The 24,931-nt window shown below is 41.2% G+C and overlaps 2 protein-coding genes across 2 annotated transcripts in view; both read right to left on the bottom strand.

The window, feature by feature from the left end:
* The window catches only part of LOC125129913 (calcium-binding mitochondrial carrier protein SCaMC-1), a 51,432-nt gene extending 34,337 nt beyond the window's left edge, over positions 1–17,095 (bottom strand). Inside the window, exons 1-2 of the mRNA XM_047785153.1 lie at positions 16,781–17,095; positions 323–449 (exon numbers count right to left, since the gene is read on the bottom strand). Coding sequence (XP_047641109.1) covers positions 323–449; positions 16,781–16,963 — 310 coding nt within the window. The 5' untranslated portion in view covers positions 16,964–17,095. The remainder of the gene's footprint in view (positions 1–322; positions 450–16,780) is intronic.
* Positions 17,096–22,291: 5,196 nt separating this feature from the next.
* Positions 22,292–24,931, bottom strand: part of LOC125128742 (calcium-binding mitochondrial carrier protein SCaMC-1-like) — a 54,706-nt gene continuing 52,066 nt past the window's right edge. The window contains 1 exon segment of the mRNA XM_047782916.1: positions 22,292–22,498. Coding sequence (XP_047638872.1) covers positions 22,292–22,498 — 207 coding nt within the window.

Below are 24,931 nucleotides of genomic sequence, written 5' to 3'. Positions count from 1 at the left end.
GTATGAACAAAAATAAATCTCTATTGCTCAGAAAGAAAACATAATTATTGTTTTTAACCCGTAGCTTTAAGTCAAATCAGTATAAAGTTCCATACTGATATTTTATAAAAAGCCCTACTCACAGTATATAATTCAATGGACAAAGCTATGTATTAATTTTCTTCACTTCAAGAACATTCTGTATAAAAATCACATTACTAAGAAAAACAAGCATTAACACAAGTATTAACATCTTAAAAAAAGACTAAATATACACTGTTTTAGACTCTTGGAAGCATGAGAAGCACTTCTTCATAGCTGATGATAAATAGAAAAGACACACCATCATTATTTTTGTCCAAACTCTTAAATGCCAATTTCATTTTTTTCTCATGATCTTTAAGGTACTTCATGAATTCTTCAAAATCCAGCTTCCCATCTTTGTTGACATCACCAGTAGTAAAAATTTTCTACAAGAAAGAAAAAAATGACAGATATTTTATATGGGTTAAAAATACTAAATTATTCGTACTTCAAGCAGATTGACTCTTTTCCTATTAAGATATGTATTTTATGAATCCCAAGAAAGAAGACAAACTCTTTACCTAAATTTAAATGTTCAATATTTTTCCCTTTGACTTCCGAAATTAAATAATCTTTCCTAAAAACAATCCCTATGAAAAGCTGTCATATCAAACTGTCTCTATTTTTAAAAAATTCCTTTTGAGAAAGAAATAATATATTAATTCATACACATAATATACATATATACATGCATATAATATATATACATATAGATAAAATAATACATAAAATGGATACATGATATTATATATTATATGTACACATATGTATACCTATACTATATATTATATGTACATAATACTTATATACATAATATAAATACAAATACATATATACAATATAAATGTACTCCAGTAATGCCAAGTTAAGAGATATTTTTATATGTTCGAAAAAAAAAAAGAAAGAGATATTTTTATTCTTGTAATTTACCACAGTAACAGAATAAAAAAGTCATGATAACCTTAATAAATGCAGAAAAATATCTGATGGATTCAGTATCATTTATGACTAAAAACTGAGCAAACCAGGAGTAGACTGGGGCTTCCTCAAACTGATAAAGGGTATCTACCAAGAATTCTAGCCTTTTTCATGTAAACTAGTATGAGTAGGATTCTATTATCTGCAACCTAAATGGCCTGGATTCAAATCCTGTCAATTATTGCTTACAGTTTTAAAAGCAAATACATTTGTATTGTCACTGAAAAATAATTATTGCAGTTCACTTCTACAAATTAGATTGAGGATGATTTTCATCTGGAAATTACGTTCTGATTTCTCAACACATATTTGGAGATTTACATAATCCAAGAGAAAATGTCAGAGCATTCAGGGGCTCCGTTTATATACTGGAGTTTCATCTAGAAAGTTTACATTTTAGTCAATGAAAATATCAGTGAACAACTATCATTTGGAAATTACACATTAAAGGACATTTCTGACCCTATCTTTGAACAACGTGATTTTTTAAAATCTCTATTTCATTAGTCTTTCTTGTGGTAAATACAGACTCCCAAAGTTCCTTGTCTATCGACTCTGAGTTACAATAATATGAAAGAGTGGGATTTCCCTTTTAAATTTTCTTGTGATTTTGTCTGTGGACATAAAGTCCAATCAAAAGAGAAAAGCAAAGGTTATTTAATCTGAGCTGACTCTAGCAAAGAAGTCAGCCACTGTCACTTGTGTTTCAGCTCAAAGGTAGGCAGAAGAGTGGGAAAGCTTTACAGTAGAGAAAAGGGAGTTTTCGAATGTGGCCTAATCAGAGGTTGTTGGCCTGGAAAAACTGCAGGTGGGCTAACCAGAAGTGGAGCAGCCAGAGTGACTGGTTAGGGTGACATATCTGGCTTTCTGTGGTGGGTCTTAAGTTGGAAGCAGGAACAAAAATTAGGGAAGCTGTCAATTCCTGGCCATTTGGAGCTGACGGTTACTGAAGTTATTGTCTAGCTTCCTGGGCTGTCTCTAGAGACAGCATTCTGGCTTCCAGTAAGTATGACTACAGCAGGTTGGCATCCGGGTGGTTTATTATAGACAGGGGGTAGTTTCATGGGTGGGGTTATGGGTCAAAGTTCAAATTTTTTAAAATTGAAATTTGGTTGACATACAGTATTATGTTAGTTTCGGGGGTACTACACAGTGATTTGACATTTGCATACATAATGAAATTCAGAGTTCAGTTACAAATATGGTCCAACCATTGTTCATTTGCATATTCAGTCTCTCACCTTTCACAGTAAAAAAAAAAAAAAAAACCCAAAGCAAATATCATTCAAAAAATCTGTCATCAAAATAAATATCTTTTCTTTCTTAGTACTACACAAGCACAGTTTCCATATTTTAAAAAATCAACTGAATTCTCAAAATATATAAATAATTTTTCCACTAGGGAAACTGAAGACGTGGGAGAAAACTCTTATCAAAACACCTACAGTCAATTAATCTTTGACAAAGGAGACAAGTCTATAAAATGGGAAAAAGACAGTCTTTTCAGCAAGTGGTGCTGGGAAAACTGGACATGTAAATCAATGAAACTGGAACACACCCTCACGCCACACACAAAAATAAACTCAAAATGGCTGAAAGACTTAAACACAAGACAAGACACCATCAAACTCCTAAAAGAGAACATAGGCAAAAAAATTCTCTGACATCAACCTTACAAACATTTTCTCAGGTCAGTCTCCCAAGGAAACAGAAATAAAAACCAATGGGACTTAATCAAACTGACAAGCTTTTGCACAGCAAAGGAAACGAAAAAGAAAACAAAAAGACAACTTACAGAATGGGAGAAAATAGTTTCAAATGTGCAACTGACAAGGGCTTAATCTCTGAAATATACAAACAACTTAAACAACTCAACAGCAAAAAAGACAACAACCCAATTTAAAAATGGGCAAAAGACCTGAATAGACCTTTCTCCAAAGAAGATATACAGATGGCCAACAAGCACATGAAAAAATGCTCAACATCACTGATTATTAGAGAAATACAAATCAAAACTACTACGAGGTACCACCTCACACCAGTCAGAATGGCCATCATTAATAAGTCCACAAATAAATGCTGGAGAGGGTATAGAGAAAAGGGAACCCTCCTGCACTGTTGGTGGGAATGTAAATTGGAAAACTATACATAGAACTACCATATGACCCAGCAATCCTACTCTTGGGCATATATCTGGACAAAACTTTCCTTGAAAAAGACACATACACCCCTATGTTCACTGCAGCACAGTTCACAATAGCAAAGACATGGAAACAACATAAATGTCCATCGACAGATGAATGGATTAAGAAGATGTGATATATATATATATATATATATATATACCCAATGGAATATTACTCAGCCATTAAAAAGAACAAAATAATGCCATCTGCAGCAACATGGATGGAATTAGAGACTCTCATACTGAGTGAAGTCAGAAAGAGAAAGACAAATACCATATGACATCACTTATATCTGGAATCTAATATAATGCACAAATGAACCTTTCTGCAAAAAAGAAAATCATGGACATGGAGAAAAGACTTGTGGTTGCCAAGGGCTGGAGGGGGAAGGAGTGGGATGGACTGGGAATTTGGGGTGAATAGATGCAAACTATTGCCTTTGGAATGGATAAGCAATGAGATTCTGCTGTATAGCACTGAGAACTATATCTAGTCACTTATGATGGAGCCTGATAATGTGAGAAAAAAGAAAGTATATATGTATATGTGACTGGGTCATTTTGCTGTACAGTAGAAAATTGACAGAAGACTGTAAACCAGCTGTAATGGAAAAAAATAAAAATCATTAAAAAAAAAAAAAAAAGTCCTAGAGATGTCACCATTACCTGAGGACAAGCCACATCAGTGGTCCCTGAAATATAAGGCTCTATGTGGTTGGTACAGAGCCCACCAGCGTTTGGAAAAGTGAGTGCTCATCAGTCACATAGAGCCTCATACCACTTACACGATCTCTCACAGGAAACGGAAGACAGATTTGCAAAAAATTTTGTTTTGATAAAGAAGAAATGTGTTTTAAAGGACTGAAATTGTTTGGGGCATTATCCAGAATTTCTTATGAAAGGTTAATTTGTACCAAACGAATGAAAGTTACACTTTAAAAACCTAAGTACAAGATTGCCTTTACAAAAAAGCATGAAGGACATTTAGCTGTCAAAGTAAAAGTGCAATTTTAAAAACCAAGTGAACTTTACAGAGGTAATATTTTGGACTAGCCTGGTCCACAGACAACATCCCATCCAAGCTTCTGATGTTCTAAACCAGCCGCCCATGACGCAGTGCTTGGTGTATGGAATGTGCTCCAAATACAACTGATCCATGACTGAGTGAATGATTAAAATAAAGATTCCCAAACTTTACACAGCTAATAGGAAGAGTTTACTGACTCTTAACATGACAGAACTCAACTGACAGTTTTTTTGAGCATGAAGTGCCAATAATCTGAAATGAATTGGCCAGGCCTTCACCCTCATGGATCTCCCGGTCTGTGGAGCTAGACGTCCAAAGAGCAAATATAATTGCAAAGTGACAGTTACCTGCCATAATAATTTCTGAACAGAAAATAACTTGGGAATACACTGATAGAAATATGCATGAGGCACTGCATGCTGAGAAGGAGCCTGTAATCCAGGTTGCTGGGAAAAAGAAAGATGTGCAAAGGAAACAATCCCCAAGCTCATTCCTTAAAAGTCAGATCATTAAAGCTGCTATGAGGAAATGTCAGCACGGGTGAAACCCCCAGAGTAGAAGCCACTCAAATGGACTGCCCTCCTTCCAGGAGCAGAAAACAAAATATACACTATCAGAGAACTTCCAACTACCACACAACTCCCAAAACACGCAGTGATTCCGCCAGTCCTCTCTGGCCTACATGCCCATCTAGGCTGCTAATAACAGATGAGAATGCTGAACAAGTGACTCCAAAAAAGCAAGGTTGCCATCAACATCTTGAGGGCAGTATGACTTTGCAAGTTTTATTACAGCCAGGGAGAAAATGAGGAAAATGCTCGAGAGAAGTATCAGTTGTTCTTAATACAGTAATATCGGTAATTGACCTGAAGACTATAGCGGGGCCCAGGTCAGGCTGGGAAAGGTGTACATCTGGCCTTACCCGTCTCTGCTTCCCAGACCTAACACCTCTCCCAGCACAGCCCCACTGAGGCCCACCTTCCCTTCATCCTGAATGACCCCTACATCCTGCAGGCCTTCCTCAAGCTCAAGGATGTCCAGGGTCCCAGCTTTATCATGGTCCAGGTATCAGCAGTTCTTCATAGAGGGCATCCCCAGCGGCAAGAGCGACGCGGATGGTCCACGCTGCAACCCTGGTGAGTCTCGCAGAGGTGGAAGTAAGAGGGAGGACAAGGATCTCTGCCCACTGCAGGACCAGGGGGAAGAGACCAAAGAGCAGTCCCCTCTGCACTACCCAAGCCAAACAAAGCCCCTCCACCGGGTATGGATCAGGAAGGGCATCACGCCTCGCAAGGGCTCCAGCACAGAGGCACATGGAGCGCTGGGAACCCCGGGTGCAGGCGGTGCTGGGGGCCAGGCCTGGAGTAGGAGGCCCTGGGGTTCCAGCCTCACTCCCAGGTCAGCCGATCAGACCCCCTGGTTCCCATTTCACTCCAGGGAGAGCCTTTCAGAAGCTTCCAGAAGGACACAAGTCTGTCTCTAGAGAAAAGTGGGTAGGGGAGTATTGAGACATGGACTGGGGGCCATAATGACTGGGGGGGGGGCAAAACTCTCTTTTCAAGTTGTTTGCTTACACCTTTCAAAGAATTCTTCTAAAGTGGAGCCACTTGGGAATTGCTGTAATGAAACCTGGGACCCGAATGAAGATCTGCCCCCGTGAGCCTCTCCTTCTGTGACCCCCTCCTCCTTCCTGTTCCTTATCTTCTCCCAGCATCGGAGGTGGCTCCAGGGCAAGGCTCTCAACAAAAAGAGTCCCAGCTCCATCCCTGCAGATTGGCAGCAGCCTTAGGAGGTTCATCGCAAAGCAGGCAGAAGTTAAGTCAACTGGGGTCCAAGGAAAAGTCAGGAGATACTCACGCACGAAGTCTGTGAGGGCTTCTTAATCACCGCCTTCCAGAACCACAGAGAGTTCTGGATTCTCTATACACACACCTGTGGTCCCACACGCAGATCCACTGGAAACGTGGAAGTGCCCTTTCACAGTTAAAACTCCACTTTTTACATATTTTTCTAAACATGGAGTATTCTTTAAAAAGCTGAATATTAAAATCCTTATAGAGTAACAAGAACTCTCATGCTGGTGGGAAAGCAAAATGGCACACTTTGGAAGACAGTTTGGCAGTTTCTTACAAAGCTAAACACACTTTTACTACAGAATCCTGCACTCATGCCCCTCTACCCAAAGGAGATGAAACTGTATGTCCACATGAAAACCTGCACGCAAATGTTTGTAGCAGCTTTGTTTGTCATTGCCAAAATTGGAAACAAACAAGATGTCCTTCATTCCTTGGTGAATGGGTTCCTAAACTGTGGTACATCCAGGCAATGGAACATTATTCAGTTCTAGAAAGAAATGAACTATCGAGCCATTGAAAGATAGGGAGGAATCTTAATGCATTACTAAGTGAAAGAAGCCAGTCTGGAAAGGCTACATACCGTATGATTGCAGCTATGTCACTTTCTGGAAAAGGCAGTACTATAGAGACAATAAAAGTATCGGGGGGGTTGGGGAAATGAGTGGAAGGGTGACAAGGCAGAGCAGAGAGGGTTTTTAGGGCAGTGAACCAGTATGATACTATAAAAATGAATACACATCATTATACATTTGTCCAAACGCAGAGAATATACAACACCGAGAGTGAACCCTAAAGTATACTATGCACTTGGGGTGATATGTCAATGAAGGCCCATCAGTGGTAGCAAATGCACCACTGGGTGCCAGATGTTGATCATGGGGAAGGCTGTGCATGTGCGGGGGCAGGGGCGATATGGGAAATCTCTCTACCTTCCTCTTAATTTTGCTGTGAACCTAAAACTACTCCCCAAAAAACTTAGTTCATAAAAAAACTCTAATCAAACCACTATCTTCCAGCTCTTGCTCTATTCACTCATCATGTCAAGTACCAGCAACACAAGGAGGACCATCCCATGTCCTTGAACTACCCATGGGTTTGCCAGGAGGAGGTTGTGTCATGGTCAGCCACAATACTACTGCAGGCTTCGCAATAAACATTTCCCCCCAGAGCTGGTGAGCAGAGGCAACAGCTAATGCTGTTTCACAAGACATGCAGTGGCCCAATCAACAAGGAATTCTCCCACCGGAGAGAATTTTACAGTCTACGGGCATGGTGCTTCTGCGGGCACTGCAAAGAATGCAAGCAGTCACAAAGAGTCATAGAAGACAGACACCAGGCAGGCACAAGAGTCGACAGAACCAAGTAGAAAAGAGAGAAGTCACGGCCAGACTTCGGAATACGGAAAATAGACTGACAGCATTTTATGGACCCAACAGGACAGAGCAAGTCAGAGTTGAGCATCTCCTCTAGCTAAAAGGCAACTATTTCTGATAAAGCTCCTTCTACTTTTTAAAAACATTCATTATTTGCTTATTAGTTATTCTTCACTCACCCATCAGACACTTTCCCTCTTCTAGGGAAAGTTTTGAAAACACAGTTGAGGGGCCCTGTCTATCTTGTTCACCACTACAGCCCCAGTTCATTGAACAGTGTCTGGCACTATTCAAAAACACTAACTGAATGAATTTAACATATGTGCTGGCTATTGGGTAGCTCTCACCATTTCTAGTTTACATTTGAGGTTTCCGGGCATTAAATAGTTTACGCAAGGTCACAAGGGTGGCAAAATGGCGAAAACATTTGAACCCTGGTCTAACTGACTCCACAGACCATAATAACCACTACACAAACTAAACCAGTTAATGTAGCAGATACAGTGGTCCGCCTTTCAGAGTGAGGCTTCAAAACTTTCTCGACAAATCCTTCTGTTGTTCTCACAGATCATGTCAAGTATAGACATCTTAGGGGCCCCCATGTGACCCTTAAAAAGATAAGATTTTGGAACTCAGAGTGGTCAAAAGGAGGTGAGCGGCACACTTACCGAATATTGTCTTGGAGAAGCTTATTTATCGTCAAATGGCTTTACTGGAGTCCTGATAAGGGCAATAATTCTGACTAAGCTAGAGTAAAATTATAAATGTAAGCTGACGCCTTAAATGATGGGTAATAATTTACCAGGCAGAAAAGGAGAAGGGAGAATGCCAAGCAGAAGAAAATACAGGGATAAATGCACATGGCTGTGGCCTGGTCAGGGACACAGAATGCTGGCGGTTTGGAAAGGAGACTAAAAAGGTAGACTGCTGCCAAGATGGAAAGGGGGATTTATTTAGTAAGGACTTCTTGCATTAACATAAGTCAGGAGAAAACACAAAAGATACAGATGTTACATTTATTTTTTATTTTTATTTTTGCTTTTCAGGGCCACACTGGCAGCATACGGAGGTTCCCAGGCTAGGGGTCTAATAGGAGCTATAGCCGCCAGCCTACACCACAGCCACAGCAACGTAGGGTCTGAGCCGCACCTGCAACCTACACCACAGCTCATGGCAACTCGGGATCCTTAACCCACTGAGCAAGGCCAGGAATCAAACCTGCATCCTCATGGATCCTAGTTGGGTTCATTAACCGCTGAGCCACGAAGGGAATCCTAGATGTCACATATTTTAGAGCATTGGGCATGAATGTAGTTGGAATTCCACTGATTTTCTTACACCGTAATCTGTCTGTTAGGATGCCTTAAAATGAACCTCTATGACTTAGATTGTATTTCCTTTAATAATGAAGTTTCTGACACCTGAAATGCTAATGGAATCAATCCTCATTCTTAACAGAGAAATCCTCTTAGGGATGGAAACCCCAAAAAGAAATTCCATTCAAAGCAACAAGCATTTGCTAAGCTACTATTTTTGTATGTGGCCGTATTTCATCTGTAGTTGTGAATCTAAAGACAGAATAAAAAAAAAAAATCATAGAATATACAAGTTAGAAGAGCCTTTAAATCAGATTACCCAGTCCAACTAATCCTCCAACACTACCTAGTCCTTCGGCGTACATTCAATATACCCAATGGGACACAAGGTCATCAAGGAATTCACCATCTAGTACATGTGATGCCACATGGTAAAGGTTCCTATATGAACGTTCCTATCTAGTCACACGTGATCTACAAAACCTCTGACCAGGAGGTGTGAAAGATTTGTATTTTAAGACTAAGTAAAGCAAAGCAAGGGGTTAAATGACTTAACCAAGGTCACGTGGTCACTTCACACCAGGTATGGAACCCTTGAGCATGCTGCCTCCCTTCTGGCTCCTGGGTCATCCTTTCAGCTCTACGAGTCCTAGCCCTCTTACGATTCCAAGTCTCTCTCAAGAAAATTACACTAAGGCTTTGTGCCTGTGACTATATAGCAAACAACTTGTCTTTTTTTAATCATCTACACTACAATTTTTATGTAACTTATTGCTTACTGAGGTAACTAATAAGATACTGCAATAAATTCAAAGGAGGATCAAGCACAGACAGACAAATACAGGCAGTCAGGAATGCTAAGACGGTACAAGTTCAAAGACAATGAAAGAGGTAAACCCCAAGAAGAGCAGACAATCCAGAAGGGGGCGCTATATAACACCTAGTAGTCCACTGAAGGGACTAATTTTTTTTTTTTTTTTTTTCCCCATTTCAAAGTTGTAGACAACATTTAAATTGCCTATGAGTCCCCAGGCTAACGGAACACCCCTCTGTTAGGTCAGCTAGGTGTGAATTCGGGTACAAGAATACCCTCAGACTCTACAGTCTGTCCCCTTTTTCCTCCACATATTAATAAAAGAGTTGCCACTAAATGATTTCAAGATTTCAGAGGAATTAAAAAAAAAAAAATCCTGTTGGTCAAGATGCCCTTTTTTTCATTTCCTTGCCTTAATTCTAAATCCAGATTTTTTTTTTTTTTAGTCCTCACTATTCCAGAATTTTCCAAGCCTAAATTGAACCAAAATAAGCATACTTACAGCTAAAACTGCTGACTCTTCACTATCAGTTTATTTTTCTGACTTCCATTTCAGTAAATTAAAATTCAGGTTATTTCTTTTACTCTTTGATGTCCTGAACTTTTTTCCCTCAGAGTACCTCAAATGACATCCAAACCCTGGGACTATCTTCTAGAATATTCTAACGTGGACTCTGATAAACAGACAAACAAGGGGGAGGAGGAAGAGGGGAATGAAGAAGAGAAAAAATGGAAAATACTCTAAACAGCAAATAGGATTACTAGATTGTTATGGGAGAATTTGTGATAGCTATTCTATCTCCTTGTTCCTCAAATTACCTTCTACTCTTAATTCCATATTCTCAATTCCTGAGTCCCAGGGGAGAACTTCGAGGGAATTTTGTCTCTTCTAAAACACTAATTTCATAATGAGGAGATCTGGAAGCACATGGAAAAGAGAGGTCATTCATATGAAAGAAGTTGGAACCACTCAGAAGAAACCAAAGCAAGGTCACGTCCAGCCAGTTCTTAACTTTGTCTCAGGATTTGCCTTCAAGTCTTTTCCCTCCCCTGGATAATTGTGGAACACTTTGGCTTGATTAGTTATTGCATTCCTTATCATATTCCTAAATTATTACATTCCTTATGCCTATTTTCTACAGTCTAGTCTCATTTATACTCCACATTCTTTCCATCTAAGGCCTACAGGAACTTAAACAGAAATTTCCTCTCTTCTAAATGCTGAATTCATTAGAAAATCTTGGCATCATGGACAGGAGATCAAGTCAGATGGAAATCTGTAGAGTTCACACTGAGTATTTGTTTTAGACGTAAATGATCTTGAAACCTTCCCTTGAAGCGTCACCTATAGTTCTCACTTCTAGAAACACTAGTATTGGGATAATCTCCCCAGTCCTTGACATTATGTAAACCCTTGACCTATGGCTCTGAATTTTCCCTGGAAAGACTAACCAGGTGATCCTAATTCCAAGTACTTCACTGGCTACTGTTTCCCAGGCTTGCCTCCACTCCCTCTCTCCCTCCATCTGTTTTCCACACAGCCACCAGGATCCTCCTAAATCCTAAGTCTGCCTGTGGCCCCTCTTGCTTAAAACGTCCCAAGTACTCCCATCACTCATATAAGAAAAATTCAATCTGGCGTAGGTCACAGCTGAGACTCGGATTCAATCCCTGATCAGGGAACTTCCATACACCACAGGTGCGGCCAAAAAAAAAAAAAAAAAAAATTCCATATACCACAGGTGTGGCCAGAAAAAAAAAAATTCAACCTGCTGGTTGCCATGCCTTTCATGATCTGGCCCTGACGGCCCTATTCCTCAAGAAGACCAACTGGTTCCTCGAAAGAAAGTCAGTTATATTGGGCACTCCTGTCATGGAAGAGGTACTGGCTCTTTCTCAAAGGAAGGTAGTGGTTTCCCCTTCCTGCCCTCAAAGGCTCAGACAGCACCACCCTCTGGGGGCTTACAGAATGCTTGATCCACAGGCATGAAATCCCCACATAACGAAGCATCTGACCGGGGGATCCCTTCACAGTAGAAGAGGTATGACGTGGTCTGGAGACCAAGGGATCCACTGGCCCCCTAATACCATACCAGCCAGAAGCAGCCAGCCTCACAGAATGCAGGAATGGCCTGCTGCAAGCACAGCAAGCACACCCAGGAGACAATATTCGGCCACGATGGTTGCCACCCCTCCGGATGCAGGACATACATGATATCCGAGACCCCTACCACGTGGCTCTGTGCCCCAAAAGGAAGAGTACATGAGTCCAAGAGCCAAGAGGTGGAGCATCCCCACTTACCCGCACTCCCAAGGACTCACTGGGGACTTGTGCTTTCTGTCCCATAACTCTGGGCTCTGCACGGTTCATTTCTGGTCTCCGAACACGACATGCTCTTGCCAGGAGACACATTAAAGATTCCACTGAACCACAAGCTATAACTGCCATCTGAACATTTGGAACTCCTTGAGCCCAGGGGCCAACAGGCGAAAAAAAGCAGTCACGCTCTTCATAGGTGTAAATTGGCCCTGATCAGCAGGAGGCTGGGCTGCTTCTGCACCACGGAGAATGTTTATGGAATTCAGGGGATCTATATGGACACCAGGGACGCCACCTGATGCCCCCCTGACCAGTTATAACTGCAAAGAGGCACGTGCAGCAACACTGGCCTGGCAGCTCAGCCCCCACAGGAAGGAAGATTTGGGTCCCACCACCAGGCAAGCCACAGAGACCTGCAGAGATTCCAGCTGAGTGTGAGTGGAATTTAAACTAGACGATCAAGAAGGGAAATGAGTACCAGTGGGGAAGGGAAGCAATGGGGACAGTGGTTTGTCCCACTGACCTCCCTGAGGGAGAGAGGCTCTGAACACCGAGGGACCACTTCCCAGATCTTTGGGCCACGAGTGGAGGGTCAGACCACCCCACAAGGGAACCTACTGTGGGAGCAGAGGTGACACAAACTGCCACACCTTTGGACCTCTGAACCCGCTGCAGCACTCACACTGAGCATGTGAACAGCCAATGGGCTGGGCTGTTCCAACCAATGACTAGCAGAGTAGGGCAGCAGCACTGGGCAGCCACCACAGGACTCCCCTAACAGCCCTCCCTCGGCCACTCTCCATCAGCCTGGTGGAGACTTTCTGAGAACTATACTTTGGCCTGAAGTTCTTCCTAGGTCTCCTTTCTTGCACTCTTCTAACAGGGGTTAGATGTGTATCATGGTCTGAAGACTCCCTCAGCTCACTCCTTTTCCTCTCCCTCATCCTTCTTTTGCACACCCAATATCATATGGATTTTTCTTTTTGTTTTTTTTTTTCCTTTTTCAGCTGCACGCCTGGCATATGGAAGTTCCCAGGGCCAGGGATCAAATCTGAGCCTCGTCTGCAACCTACACCACAGCTGTCAACCCTTAACACACTGCACCGGGCTGGGATCAAACCAACCAACAATGCCACAGAGACAAGCCAGATCATTAACCCATTACACCAAAGTGGGAACTCCCCATCTGGATTTCTGTTCCTAGGAGGACCAGAAATGACACAGTTAGCACCAGGAGTGGTCCGAGGCAGGAGGCAGGAAAATAGGCTTTGGGAACTGGCTCACTCACCACCCAGCAGGCAAAGAGCCCTGAGTAGAAGAACATGGGGTAAGGATGGTGCCTTTCCAAAGCAGGAGCCTAGATGCTGAAGATTTCCCAGGGTGACTTGGGAAAATGACCTGTTTGAGGGGAACACCATGGCTAGTGCAATGACTCAGGCATTCAGAAAATATTGTGGGGGGCAGGGGGAACCAGGCTATAAGGATAGGCAAGAAAAAGACAAAAGGAACAGTCCACTAGGAAGATAAATTTGCTAAATTTGAACACACCAATAGTACAGTCGACTACATAGCCTTTTTTTAAAACACAAAAGGGAAAAATTGACAGAACTATAAAGAAACATTAGTAAATCTACAATCATAAAGGAGATTTTAACACTTTCAGAACTGACTGCAGTAACAGTATTAGATAATTTCAAGGCTAGTAGTTCACTGATTGTTCACTAGGCACAAGGCATTATTCTAAGAGCTTCACATATTTTAACTCATTTATTCCTCACAATAACCCTATAAGTACCAATATTACCTCTGCTACAGATGAGGAAACTGAAGCTAGATTCTTAAAACTGCCCAAAATTTTAAGAGGCAGAACCATGATTTAAACTCAAGCGGTTTGACTAGATTTTTTCTTATTTCCTTACAAGTTCATTAGGCATGTAAATAGATGTTTATTTGGCAAAACTATGGAAACATAAAAAGTGACTGGGGAGTGGGAGTGAATAGATAGAGCACAGAGGAGTCTTAGGGCAGTAAAAATACTCTGTCTGATATTAAGAGTATAGATACATGTCGGAGTTCTCACTATGGTACAGCAGGTTAAGGACCTGCCAATGGCTCAGGTCACTGGGGAGACAAGGGTTCGACCCCCAGCCCAATGCAGTGGGTTAAGGATCTAACATTGCTACATGGTATAGGTCATAGCAGCAGCTTGGATTTGATCCCCGGCCCAGGAACTTCCATATGTTGTGGGTACAGCCAAAAAAAAGATTATAGATGCATGTCATTATACATCTGTCTAAACCCACAGAAAATACAACCCTAAGGTCAACAGTGAACCCTAAGGTCAACATATGTTCATCCTTGGTTCAAACAAAAAAGTACCATTCCGGTGAATGATGTTTCCCAGCGAGGAAGGCTATGTACGTGACGTGTCTGGGCAGGGATGTGGGCAAATCTCTGTACCTTCCTCCTGATTTGGCTGTAAAGCAAAAACTGCTCTAAAAAAAGACCATCTTGCAACACGATAATTTTTGGTTTTCTTGTCCTACACGTGCTAGATATAAAAGGACTAACAACCGCTTTCAATTTTTTCCCCTTTTTTCTTTGATTATTTCAAATGAGCCACTGCCTCGTTTAGGGCATTTCCAATCACAGTCTTCAATCTTTTTTATGTCACTGTACTTGGAGACATGATCCTCATCCTAAGACGTTTGGTCTTAGTGGCAGGCACAGCCAATAGATAAAAATAATACCTTCTGAAAATTCTGGCCATCGTGATATGTGAGACAAGGGACTTATACAGAGTAGAGTGTGATCAACTCTTCTATAGAGGGCAGACCAGAAGAGCTCACTCCAGAAGAGGCGATATTTATTAAAAAATAAATAAATAAGCCCTATTTTTCCGAATCATAAAAATAATGTGATCAACTAAAAAAAAAACTGAAATGAAATAAAAATTGTGAAGAAAAAAGTAAAAAGTTAACTTAATCCTACCATCCAGAAGTAACCATATTAACTTTTTATTGAAGAATGAATCAGTCCAAAAAGAGTGTTTGCAATAGTTAATAATATCTGCTGTGAGCGTAGAGTGGCATTTATGTGTATTCATGTATAAAATACATTTTATGTCTATGTATAAATGCACACACACAGTGATAAATATATGCTATTCTGTTCTACATTTTTGCATACACACGGTTATATAAAACTAATTTTATATTTGTTCTTATCAAACTTTTGGAAAACTAAAAACATTTTTTATTTACAATTTTGAGTTCTCTGTTTTTCTTAATCTTGCCAGAGGTTTTTCTATTCTCATTTTCAAAAAAAAAACTAATCAAAGAAACAAATATTTGCAAATTTAAAGCACATATTTAAGTAATTCCTGGGTCAAAGAGTAAATCATATTGAAAATTAGAAAATCCTTGGAACAAAGTATTACAACAAAATTACAACAAAAACACAAACATATGGGGTGCAGCTAAAGAAGTGATTAAAAGGCTACTGTAGCTCAAAATTAATGGATCAAGTGTTCAACTCAAGAAATGAAAAAACAGGCAAATGAGTAAACACAGAGAAAGTAGAAGGAAATAAACAGAAGTTAATGAAAGAAAATTTAAAAAACAGAAACGGGGAGTTTCTCTGATGGCCTAAGGGGCTAAGTCTCCAGCATTTTCACTGCTGTGGCACAGGTTCCATCCTTGGCCTGGGAATTTCCACATGCTATGGGTGTGGCGAAAAAGAAAAAGAAAGAGAGAGAACCTGAAATAAATGTTGCATCTCTCATTTAAAAAATAATAATAATGAGAAACAATCAGCAAAAAGTACTGAGAGTTGGTACTTTCAATGTATGAATAAAGTAGACAAAGACTGAAGGGGGGAAAGTGATTGACAAGAAAAAAGATTTGCAAGATGGAAGGCGTCGAGAGATAACAGGAATAAAACAGAGACCATAACTACAGGTACAGTGAGAACTCAAAATCAGAAATGAGTATTATGAGCCTTGGACAAAATGGGCTGTTTCCTAAAAGTTGTAACTTACTAAATGTGACTCACGAAGAAATAGTAAGAGCCCTGTAACCACTGAAGTGAGTAGCTTAAAATATAACTACCATAAAACAGTTGTTGGCTCTTGCAGCTTAATCACTTTCCCTCTTGGGACAGAGAAGGCTGGAGTGTCCTCTTATGTTTCAGTGGGTTGGAGAGGTTCCAAGGATCTCCACCCCCGATAGGGGCTGGACCTCAGAGACACAATTAAAATGACTCAGAGAAGCTGAAATTGCTCATCGATCGGCCAATCCTTCAGCTTTACGCAGTTAGGGCATTAAGAGTGTCTTCAACAAGGCAATGCTACATCTCTTCAACAGGAAGTTGGGAGAAACACACCTTTGTTTTTCAAACAGTTCTGAAACAGAACACAAAACTATCTGGAGCAGTAAAGCCATTTCGAAGAGCTACAGAGTGTGAGCCTTTTCACAGAACGTGGGACCCACTAAAGAGCGAGAGCTAAGAAATTTGATTAAATATTTGCAAAGGCGGGGGGTGGGGAGGGTTAAATTTTTTGCAAAGGCGTAAAAAGGCCTGGGGATGCGTTCAAACAAAAGTATTCAGTATGGGATTTCAAACTGTAAGCGACTGTGTCTACTGCACCTTTTCTTTTCTTTTTGGAAAAACACCGGTAGCCTTTCAGATCCTGCCTCGCATCCGTTCCGGGTACCCGGCCGAGGTCCCGCTCCCGAGCCTCTGAACCGCGTCGCGCGGGCTGGAAGCCACAGTTCCAGCTTCTTCCTGCAGAGCCGCGGGCCGCCGCCCTCCCGGCCCCCGCGCGGCGCCCGCCGGGCAGCGACCCACCTCCTCGGCGTCCTGGCCCAGGGGGATGCCCAGGCTCTTGAGCCCCTCCTGCAGCTCGCGGATGTCCACCACGCCGTCCCCGTTGCGGTCCAGCTTCTGGAAGAGGGTCTCGTAGCGCGTCGGCGGCTCGGCGTCCTGGCAGGCCGCCGCGGGCAGCACGAAGCCCCGCAGCCAGCGCAGCATGGTCCCGGAGGCGCGGGCCGGCCCAGCCGAGGGAGGTCCGGGGGGCCGAGGGCTGCCCGCGCGCGAGGCCTGAAGGCCAGGGGCTCGCGGCGCCGCAGGCGCTGCAGGCTGAGGAGTCGAGGCCCCACCCGGCTCCGCGCACAGGGAGTGGCCGCTCCCGCCGCTGCTCGGGGAGGAGCTCGCCCCAAGCCAGCCTCCGGGAGAGGTCGGGCGACGGGCCTGGCGCTGCCCCGCGCGGGCAGGAAGTGAAAGGGCTGCGGGGTGGGGCCGGGGGACCTGAGGAGTGAGTTCTGCTCGGTCTCCCGAGTGGAGGAGCCGTCAGGGCGGCTGTGCCTGCCTGTGGGTTTCCGCATCTGCGAAGTAAGGTTGGGGAGGGGGACGCTTCGAAGCTCAGGTTTCTGCATTTCAAGCCCCGCTCCTTTCGGGCTGGGAGCCCTGGCGAACTGCCCAGAAATAGTTCTTTCTGCACGGAATTTGGGGCCTTGTCCGGCTCTGTCTCACACAGCTCCCTTGCGTTTTCGTGTAACTTAACTCCACAGACCCCACACATCTCTAGGTCTGCTTTCTAGTCACAAAAAATGAGGGAGGGGGAAAGAAGTGGGATGGATGGGAGTTTGGGGTTGGTAGATGCAAGCTCTGACATTCGGAATGGATAAGCAATGGGGTCCTATGGTACAGCACGGGCAGGGAACTATGTCGGGTCTTGGGGTGGAATATGCTGGAAGATGGTATGAGAAAAAGAATGTGTATATATGTATGACTGGGTCACTACGCTGTACAACAGAAATTGACACAACACTGCAAATCAATTATCCTTTAAAAAAAATAAGTATCACTCATACACACACACACACAAAGACAGAGAGGGTTGGTTGGGTGGTTGCATACCTGGGATGGGAATTAAGCTTTAAGAAGGAAAGGAGTTAAATCTGAAAGCAATTTAAAAAAAAAAAAAGGAACACCTAAAACTAATACAGTGTTTGTGTTAATAAAACTGGGGGAGGGGTGGGGAGGAGTGGGGGAGGGGGACTCAAGGGTCTTTTGGAGAAAAAAATCAACATCCATCCAGGTAGGCAGCCGTACTTTGCTCTACAGCTTAGTTAGTATGATCTGCCCCTGATAAATCTCAGGGCACATCTGCTCGTCAGCACTTATCAGAAAAACCTCAGGCCTACTCCTTCTCAGGATAGACACAGTTACAAGAGTGTGGTTTATTGCCCGGGTAAGACAGAACTTCTTACTGCATAACATGCACTAAGCAAAGGAACCCTGGACTTCAGAGCCTTCAGCTGTGTAAACTTGGAGATGAGGCATAACCTCCCTGGGTAGCCTCTCATCAGTAAAATGAGTATGAGTATCTGCCTCATAATAGCAAGGTTGTATACTGTATGTGAAAGATTTTAACACTCCCCAACATCAATCAGATGAGATATTAATTGTGATCATTCTCTGTCCATCCAGAGCTGCCCATAGAAACTATCACTGTATCCTATTATCTGCAGGAGGTACAACTCCACTTGTAAATAAAGATCTCCCCACATCTGAGTTACTAAACAAAGACTAGTTCCAAAAAAAAATCCAGGCCCCCCAGACCTTGAATTTACCTCTCTTCATACTATTTTATATATTTGTGACATATACAAATCCAGAGTTCGTAAAATAAGGACTGCCTACTTAGTAAAAATGATCTTGAAATCAATTTATTTGCTTATTTTACTTCCAATTTCTAGTTTTGTTAAAAATTATCCTCTTTCGTTGGATACTTCTGGAGTTTGTTAGGAATACAAACTCTCAGGTCCACCCCAGGCCTCCTAAATAAAAACCATACTTACACAAGAGCACTAGGTGGTCTTTTATATGTTAAGGGTTGAGAAGCTCTTCTAATATAAAATAATACCACTCAAAGTATAATTTGCATACTGGGGCCAGACTGCAAGCTGTTACCTGTTCATAACAAAGTAAGTCGGGGTTTAAGAGGAAGCGTATAGAAACGTTACAGCAGTTTGATAATTTCCCATTTGTGGAATCTCGTAAAAATTCAAGGCTTTTTTATTTCAACTTTCTAATAATGCATTGTTACTTTTTTTAAAATAAAAGTGTTTGCAATGAATTAAAACTGTTAACACACCAAATAAAGGTATAATTAACAATAGCAACATCCTGCATGAGAAAAGAAAATGTTACATAGACATTTAAACACCTGCATGAAAGAGGGCATCCCTGCCTATTGCATGTTGGTAATTCCCGAAGACCAGTGGGTCTACAAAGACCAAGAGCAGAGACACTGACCTCATTCATTTCCTTAACCCAATTCATTTTCTTGATCAGGACAGAAGTCTGGGGGGTTCAGCCCAATTCGGCTTGCTTCTCTTTTTCCCAACATCTAGCTTTCTCTGGTACTACTGTCCTCTATCGAAGCAACCTTCAAAGTTTAATCCATTTCATCTATTTTGGTCTTCGAAGACCTCTTTTCAACACTTACGTGAATACCATATCATTAGGGGGATCTGCTTGAATAATCATTCTAGATTTTCAAAATTTTAGTTGGGAAACAAGTTTACCTTTTTAACTACTGGAGTACTTAGTTGTAATAAGACCAAAATCCACAAGTACCTGGTCCTTTTGAAAAATCCTGGTCATTGCCGTCTCAAATTTAAGTAAGCACAAAGTGGCCTAAGAGTTTGATTGGCTCGGTGTAAAACCATCACCATCACTGGAAAGACAGTTTTATCATACAATGAGTTTTCATTTTGAATGTTCCAATAGTCTTTAGGGAAACGACAATTATTTTAAGTTTGGACTCATTTATCACATTAAGATCAGTGGATATTCTCCCCAGGTTTTCCAAGTCATTTAGGAGACAGAATTCCAGATAAGATGAATCCTGTCTCTTGCTCAGCCTATCCACTATTCCCAACCCCTGAAAAAGGTAAATGCAGACATCACAAAAACATGGCACTTAATTACCGATAAATTGCCATTACTATTAAAGCATGTAATTAATTCCCATTTCAAACCAGTTGTGTCAAATTCAAACTGGATTCAAAACGGCACACCTCATCACTCTGAAAGTACTACTGTTCAGGCCATCTTCAGTTTCTGAAGACCAATAGATTTAAAATGCAGAAAAAAAAAAAACTGTACATCTACTGAAGAATCAGTAATCACGGAAATTGTCTCAATATTCTGTACTTACATTTTTGTATGTAAAGTCTCCATCTCCCTCCCTCCCTCCCTCCTTTCCTCCCTTCTTTCTGGGATCACTGGCTAAGTCATCAGGCAGACTTGAGAAAGCTGCCCAGTATGGGTCAAAGCCCAAGGGAAGAAGGTAGCTGGGCAGGGGAGCAGCCTGGTGGTTGAGAGAACCACCATATCAGGGAACCAAGAAAATAAATAAATATACTGAGGATAAGGAATGCTAGGCTTCTTGCTGTCAGAGAAATGAGTTACAAATACGAAAAGAGGAAAGCTAGAATGAACCTTATAGTGTTGGATTTGAATTAGTAGTATTGGTGTGAATTCATAGTTTTAAATATTTTTAGAATCAGAACCATAAAGGGGTCTCTGTACTAATGGAGCATACTATTTAGTTAGGAGGAAAAGAAAATAACTTAATCATACCTCCAGCGTACCATAACTGGAAAAAATTAGGGTCATGTAGATAAAAATAAAACTGAAAATCTGCAAAACAATAAAAATTTGCTCTTCTAGCATTCATCTTAACAGTTTTGCTATGCAGAGAAAAATTTTAAATGCACATTTTTTTCATTTTAAAAAATGTTTATTATTCATATTTAAAATGTAGAGGGTTTTTGCTTTTTTAATTTCTTTTATATCTTTTTGCTATATATACTCGAAAACTAAATGTCTTACATTGCATGCTTGTATCCTCATGATACCTTCAAACTCATGATTGTTTGTTTCTTTGTTGTAATGTGACTACTTGTATCTTTGTAATAAGTTTAAAATAGTTTGAGAGCAATAAAATTTGCAGAAAGTTCATCTTTTTAGTTGATTTTCAAAGTGCTATTTTCCTTTTGAAGGAAAAGCAGCCACTATGGGAAAAATGGTCAAAATGTAATGTTACTACCAACTCAGTAGAGGGCGCTGTAACTTAAAGATGAAGAATAGCTTTGGGCTAAATAGTAAAAGCAGAGAGGGGAATGCAGGCAAGAGAAGATCCAAGGAAAGAAAGATTAGTGGGTCTTTATTTTTTCAGTCATTAATATATTATGGAGCCCTAAAACACACTAACAAAAGATATAGAGTTAAAACATTATTTAAAACCTGGGTATAACAACATATTTCTTCTTTTTTAGAAAATATTCTCTATCCATATTCGTTCACTCTGCACTCCAGTAAAACTAAAGCAACAGAAAAAAATGCAATATATTTACTATTTAAAATTATTTTATATATTACAAAAATCATCTATCACATCAGTATCCTTACATGGATAACAAAAGAGTTTCAGGTGAAGTCAGAAACTTTATAGTCCCTGTGAATGACTCCTCGGTGACTCAGTCATCTATTTAAGCCCTCAAGTATATCATGCAACTTTGTCCTCAAGGCTACAAAAAAAAAAAAAAGGGCGGAGAGGGAGCAAGTGATGTTGAAAGTTCATTTTGCAATCCTTGAGACGTTCTGTTGTCAAAATGTACCACTATTTTTTTTTTTTTGTCTTTTTGGGGCTGCACCCGCAGCATATGGATGTTCCCAGGCTAGGGGTCGATTCGGAGCTACAGCTGCGGGCCTACACCAGAGCCACAGCAACACAGGATCTGGAGCTGTGTCTGTCACCTACACCACAGCTCATGGCAACACCAGATCCTTAACCTAATGAGCAAAGCCAGGGATCACACCTGTGTCCTCATGGATGCTCGTAAGATTCATTTCTGCTGAGCCAGTATGGGAAATGCTAAATGTACCAGTTTTTAGAGTTGTTAGAGTGTTGATTCTTCTTTATTGTTGATTTTAATTAAGGCTCCCTTGTAACGTCTTCGAATGTCTTCTAGATGTTGACTCTGTACAAGGCATTGTATTAGATGGGTATGTATACCATAAATGTATACTCATACCCTCATTTTGTATTTTCTGTTTTCAAAAAAATTTTAAGAAACTTAGTAAGCTCTAAGGAGATAGCATTTGGAGAGTCCAACTGCCAGAAACCCACTCTGAGCCAACTTATGCAAGAAGAGAAGGACTGAGGCTAGAACTCAGGTAAAACAAGTACATGAACTGAAACAGCCTCAAGATTCTGTGTCTTGTGTCTCTGCTCCCCTCTCTGCTCCTGCTTCTGCCTTCTCCCACAGTGCAGATCAGTTTTCTTCATAGTGTGGGAAGCATGGATGTAACATCGCCCCGTTTTCTATCTTCCAACTCAGGCACCAGAGACAGCTTTTGCAATGCTTTTCCTGGTACTAAGTTCTCCAAATCCTCACAGGCGACTCCTTGACTTAGGCTAGGTGACGTGCTCACCACTGGAGCAATTAACAGAGTCCATGAGCCGAGGATTATGTCAAAGCATTGCAGTTCCTAGTGAATCCAAATAAGAAAGGAGAGAAATGCATTTTCTAGAAAGGCTAGAGATGTACAAATAGATTTTTCTTATAAAATCTAATTGACTCGGGTGTCAGTATATCAGATTATGTGTAAGTTGACAAATACTCAAATGTCAGTTCTACTTCAAAACAAATCAGAAAAAAAAAACAATAAAGTATCTCTGAAACTGACTTACTTAAATCAATAGCAAAATGGGGGAGTTCCCTTCGTGGCTCAGTGATTAACAAACCAGACTAGGATTTATGAGGATGTGGGTTCCATCCCTGGCCTGCATCAGTGGATTGGGGATCTGGTGTTGCTGTGAGCTGTGGTGTAGGCCAGCAGCTGTAGCTCCAATTCAACCCCTAGCCTGGGAATTTCCATATACTGTAGGTGCAGCCCTAAAAAGCCAACAAAAAAAAAAAAGCAAAATGGAATTTAATTGATAAAAAATTAATAAGCAACTTTGCAGAAAGATAAATTTTATATATATAAAGTAATGCAGAATTAACAGACTGTTAAATAGAGGTTTAATTAAGATACCAAGAGAGCATATGTTCTGTTACAAAATGAGATGCAAGGCCGTAAAGCAGAAAGTTCAAAGGAAGTAGCAGTAGAAAGTCAGTTTTGTGGCCCTTAAACCCTCACCCACACTGGGAGTAAAGGAGTTGGATTAGAAGAGGATTTTTAGAGAGAGCTACAGCTATGCTAAGTGCCCCCTTTCACTCACCCCAGCTCCAGCCCAGGGGAAGGGTACCTGCCCCTCACCTGCAGCCCAGGGCAAGGAACAACGGTGAGCTGAAAAGCTTGACATATGTCTCCGGGTTTTGAGGAAACAGTGGACTGGTATCTGATTCATGCTTGAGAAACGTGCTAACCATTCTCACAATAAAGGGAAAGAGAGAGAAGCTGCTGCCTTAGGCAAGTTCCACTCACAGAGTTTGCTGAAACAGAGAATACGTGAATCTCTCTCCTGTACCAGCTATGGGCTGTAAAAAGAGAGCCAAGTTGGAATGGTCTTAGATCCTGTCTAAAAGAGCTAAAGGGCTGTCTGGAGAGATAAACAAACTTCAGCAGGAAAGAAGACAAAAAAAAAAAAAAAGGTGGAGGCACCACCCAATGTCCAGAGGCTGAAGAGGGAGACATATAAGCGACCAGCCAGAGAGAGTGCACGACATCCAAGACGAAAACACAGGAGAGAGTTTCCGAGTAACTGGGTGGGTCTCCAAAGAACCCACAAAAGAGCTGATAAAGAAAGAGTTTCACAAGGCCTCAGAGCAGAGAACTCGATGCTGCTCACAACAGTACTAGGTAAGAACTGGCCCACTGGTCTTCCTTTGCTCTCCTTTCGCTTCTACTGTGACTCTGATGGGGTTAGCAAGTTAGAGAAGATGAATCCTAGAAAAGGAAAAAAGAGGAGCGGCCAAACCCCTTTCTCTTCTCTTACAGACCTTTCGTCTGCAGCAGGCCTGAAATTTTAGCTTTGAATCAAGATTGAACTTTTGATGACTACACTGAGCCAAATGTATTAAGTACTTCCTTGAAGAATTTTTTATTAACTGAAAGTGATAAGAAAGTTGTGGGACTTGACCTAAATTACATCTACAGCAAAAGAAGAACTAACCCAACAAAGTAACTCTGGGAAACAGTTACAAAAGCCTAGTAATTGTATCCCACAAGTTATGCTTATTTCCATTCTCAAGATACTTAGCTGCACTATCACCTCACACCTGTTAGAATGACTATTATCAAAAAGGCAAGAATAACAAGTGCTGGTGAAGATGTGGGGAAAAGGGTACCCTCATGCACTATTAGTAGAAATGTAAATTAGCCACTACAGAAAACAGTATGGCAATTCCTCAAAAAAATTAAGAATAGAACTACCATATGACCCAGTTATCCCATTTCTGGGTATTTATCCAAAGAATATAAAAACACTAATCCAAAAAGATATATGCACCCCTATGTTCATCACAGCATTATGTACAATAGCCAAGATATGCAAACAACCTGAATGCCTATCAGTAGACAAACAGATAAAGAAGATGTGGTACATATATGTGACAGAACACTGTTCAGCCATTAAAAAAGATGAACTCCTGACAACTGCAACAACATGGATATATTATACAAGTGAAATAAGCCAGACAGACAAAGACAAATACCAAAAGATTTCACTCATATGTGGAACATAAAAAACAAAAAAACAAAAACAAAGTAAATGAACAAACCAAACAAAAACAAATACATAGATACAGAGAAGAGAGTAATGGTTACCAGAGGGAACGTGGGTGGAGGGAGAAGGATAAAATGGGTAAGAGGATCAACTATACAGTGATGGATGGAAATTAAATTTTGGTGGTGCACACGCTATCCTGCAAACAGAAGTAGAAATAGAACGTTGTAGACATGAAACCTATACAATGT

Source organism: Phacochoerus africanus, chromosome 6 (assembly GCF_016906955.1).
Source record: "Phacochoerus africanus isolate WHEZ1 chromosome 6, ROS_Pafr_v1, whole genome shotgun sequence".
Classification (NCBI taxonomy): Eukaryota; Metazoa; Chordata; class Mammalia; order Artiodactyla; family Suidae; genus Phacochoerus; species Phacochoerus africanus.
Note: the sequence above shows the minus strand (reverse complement) of the source record. Positions and strands in the feature narration are given on the sequence as shown.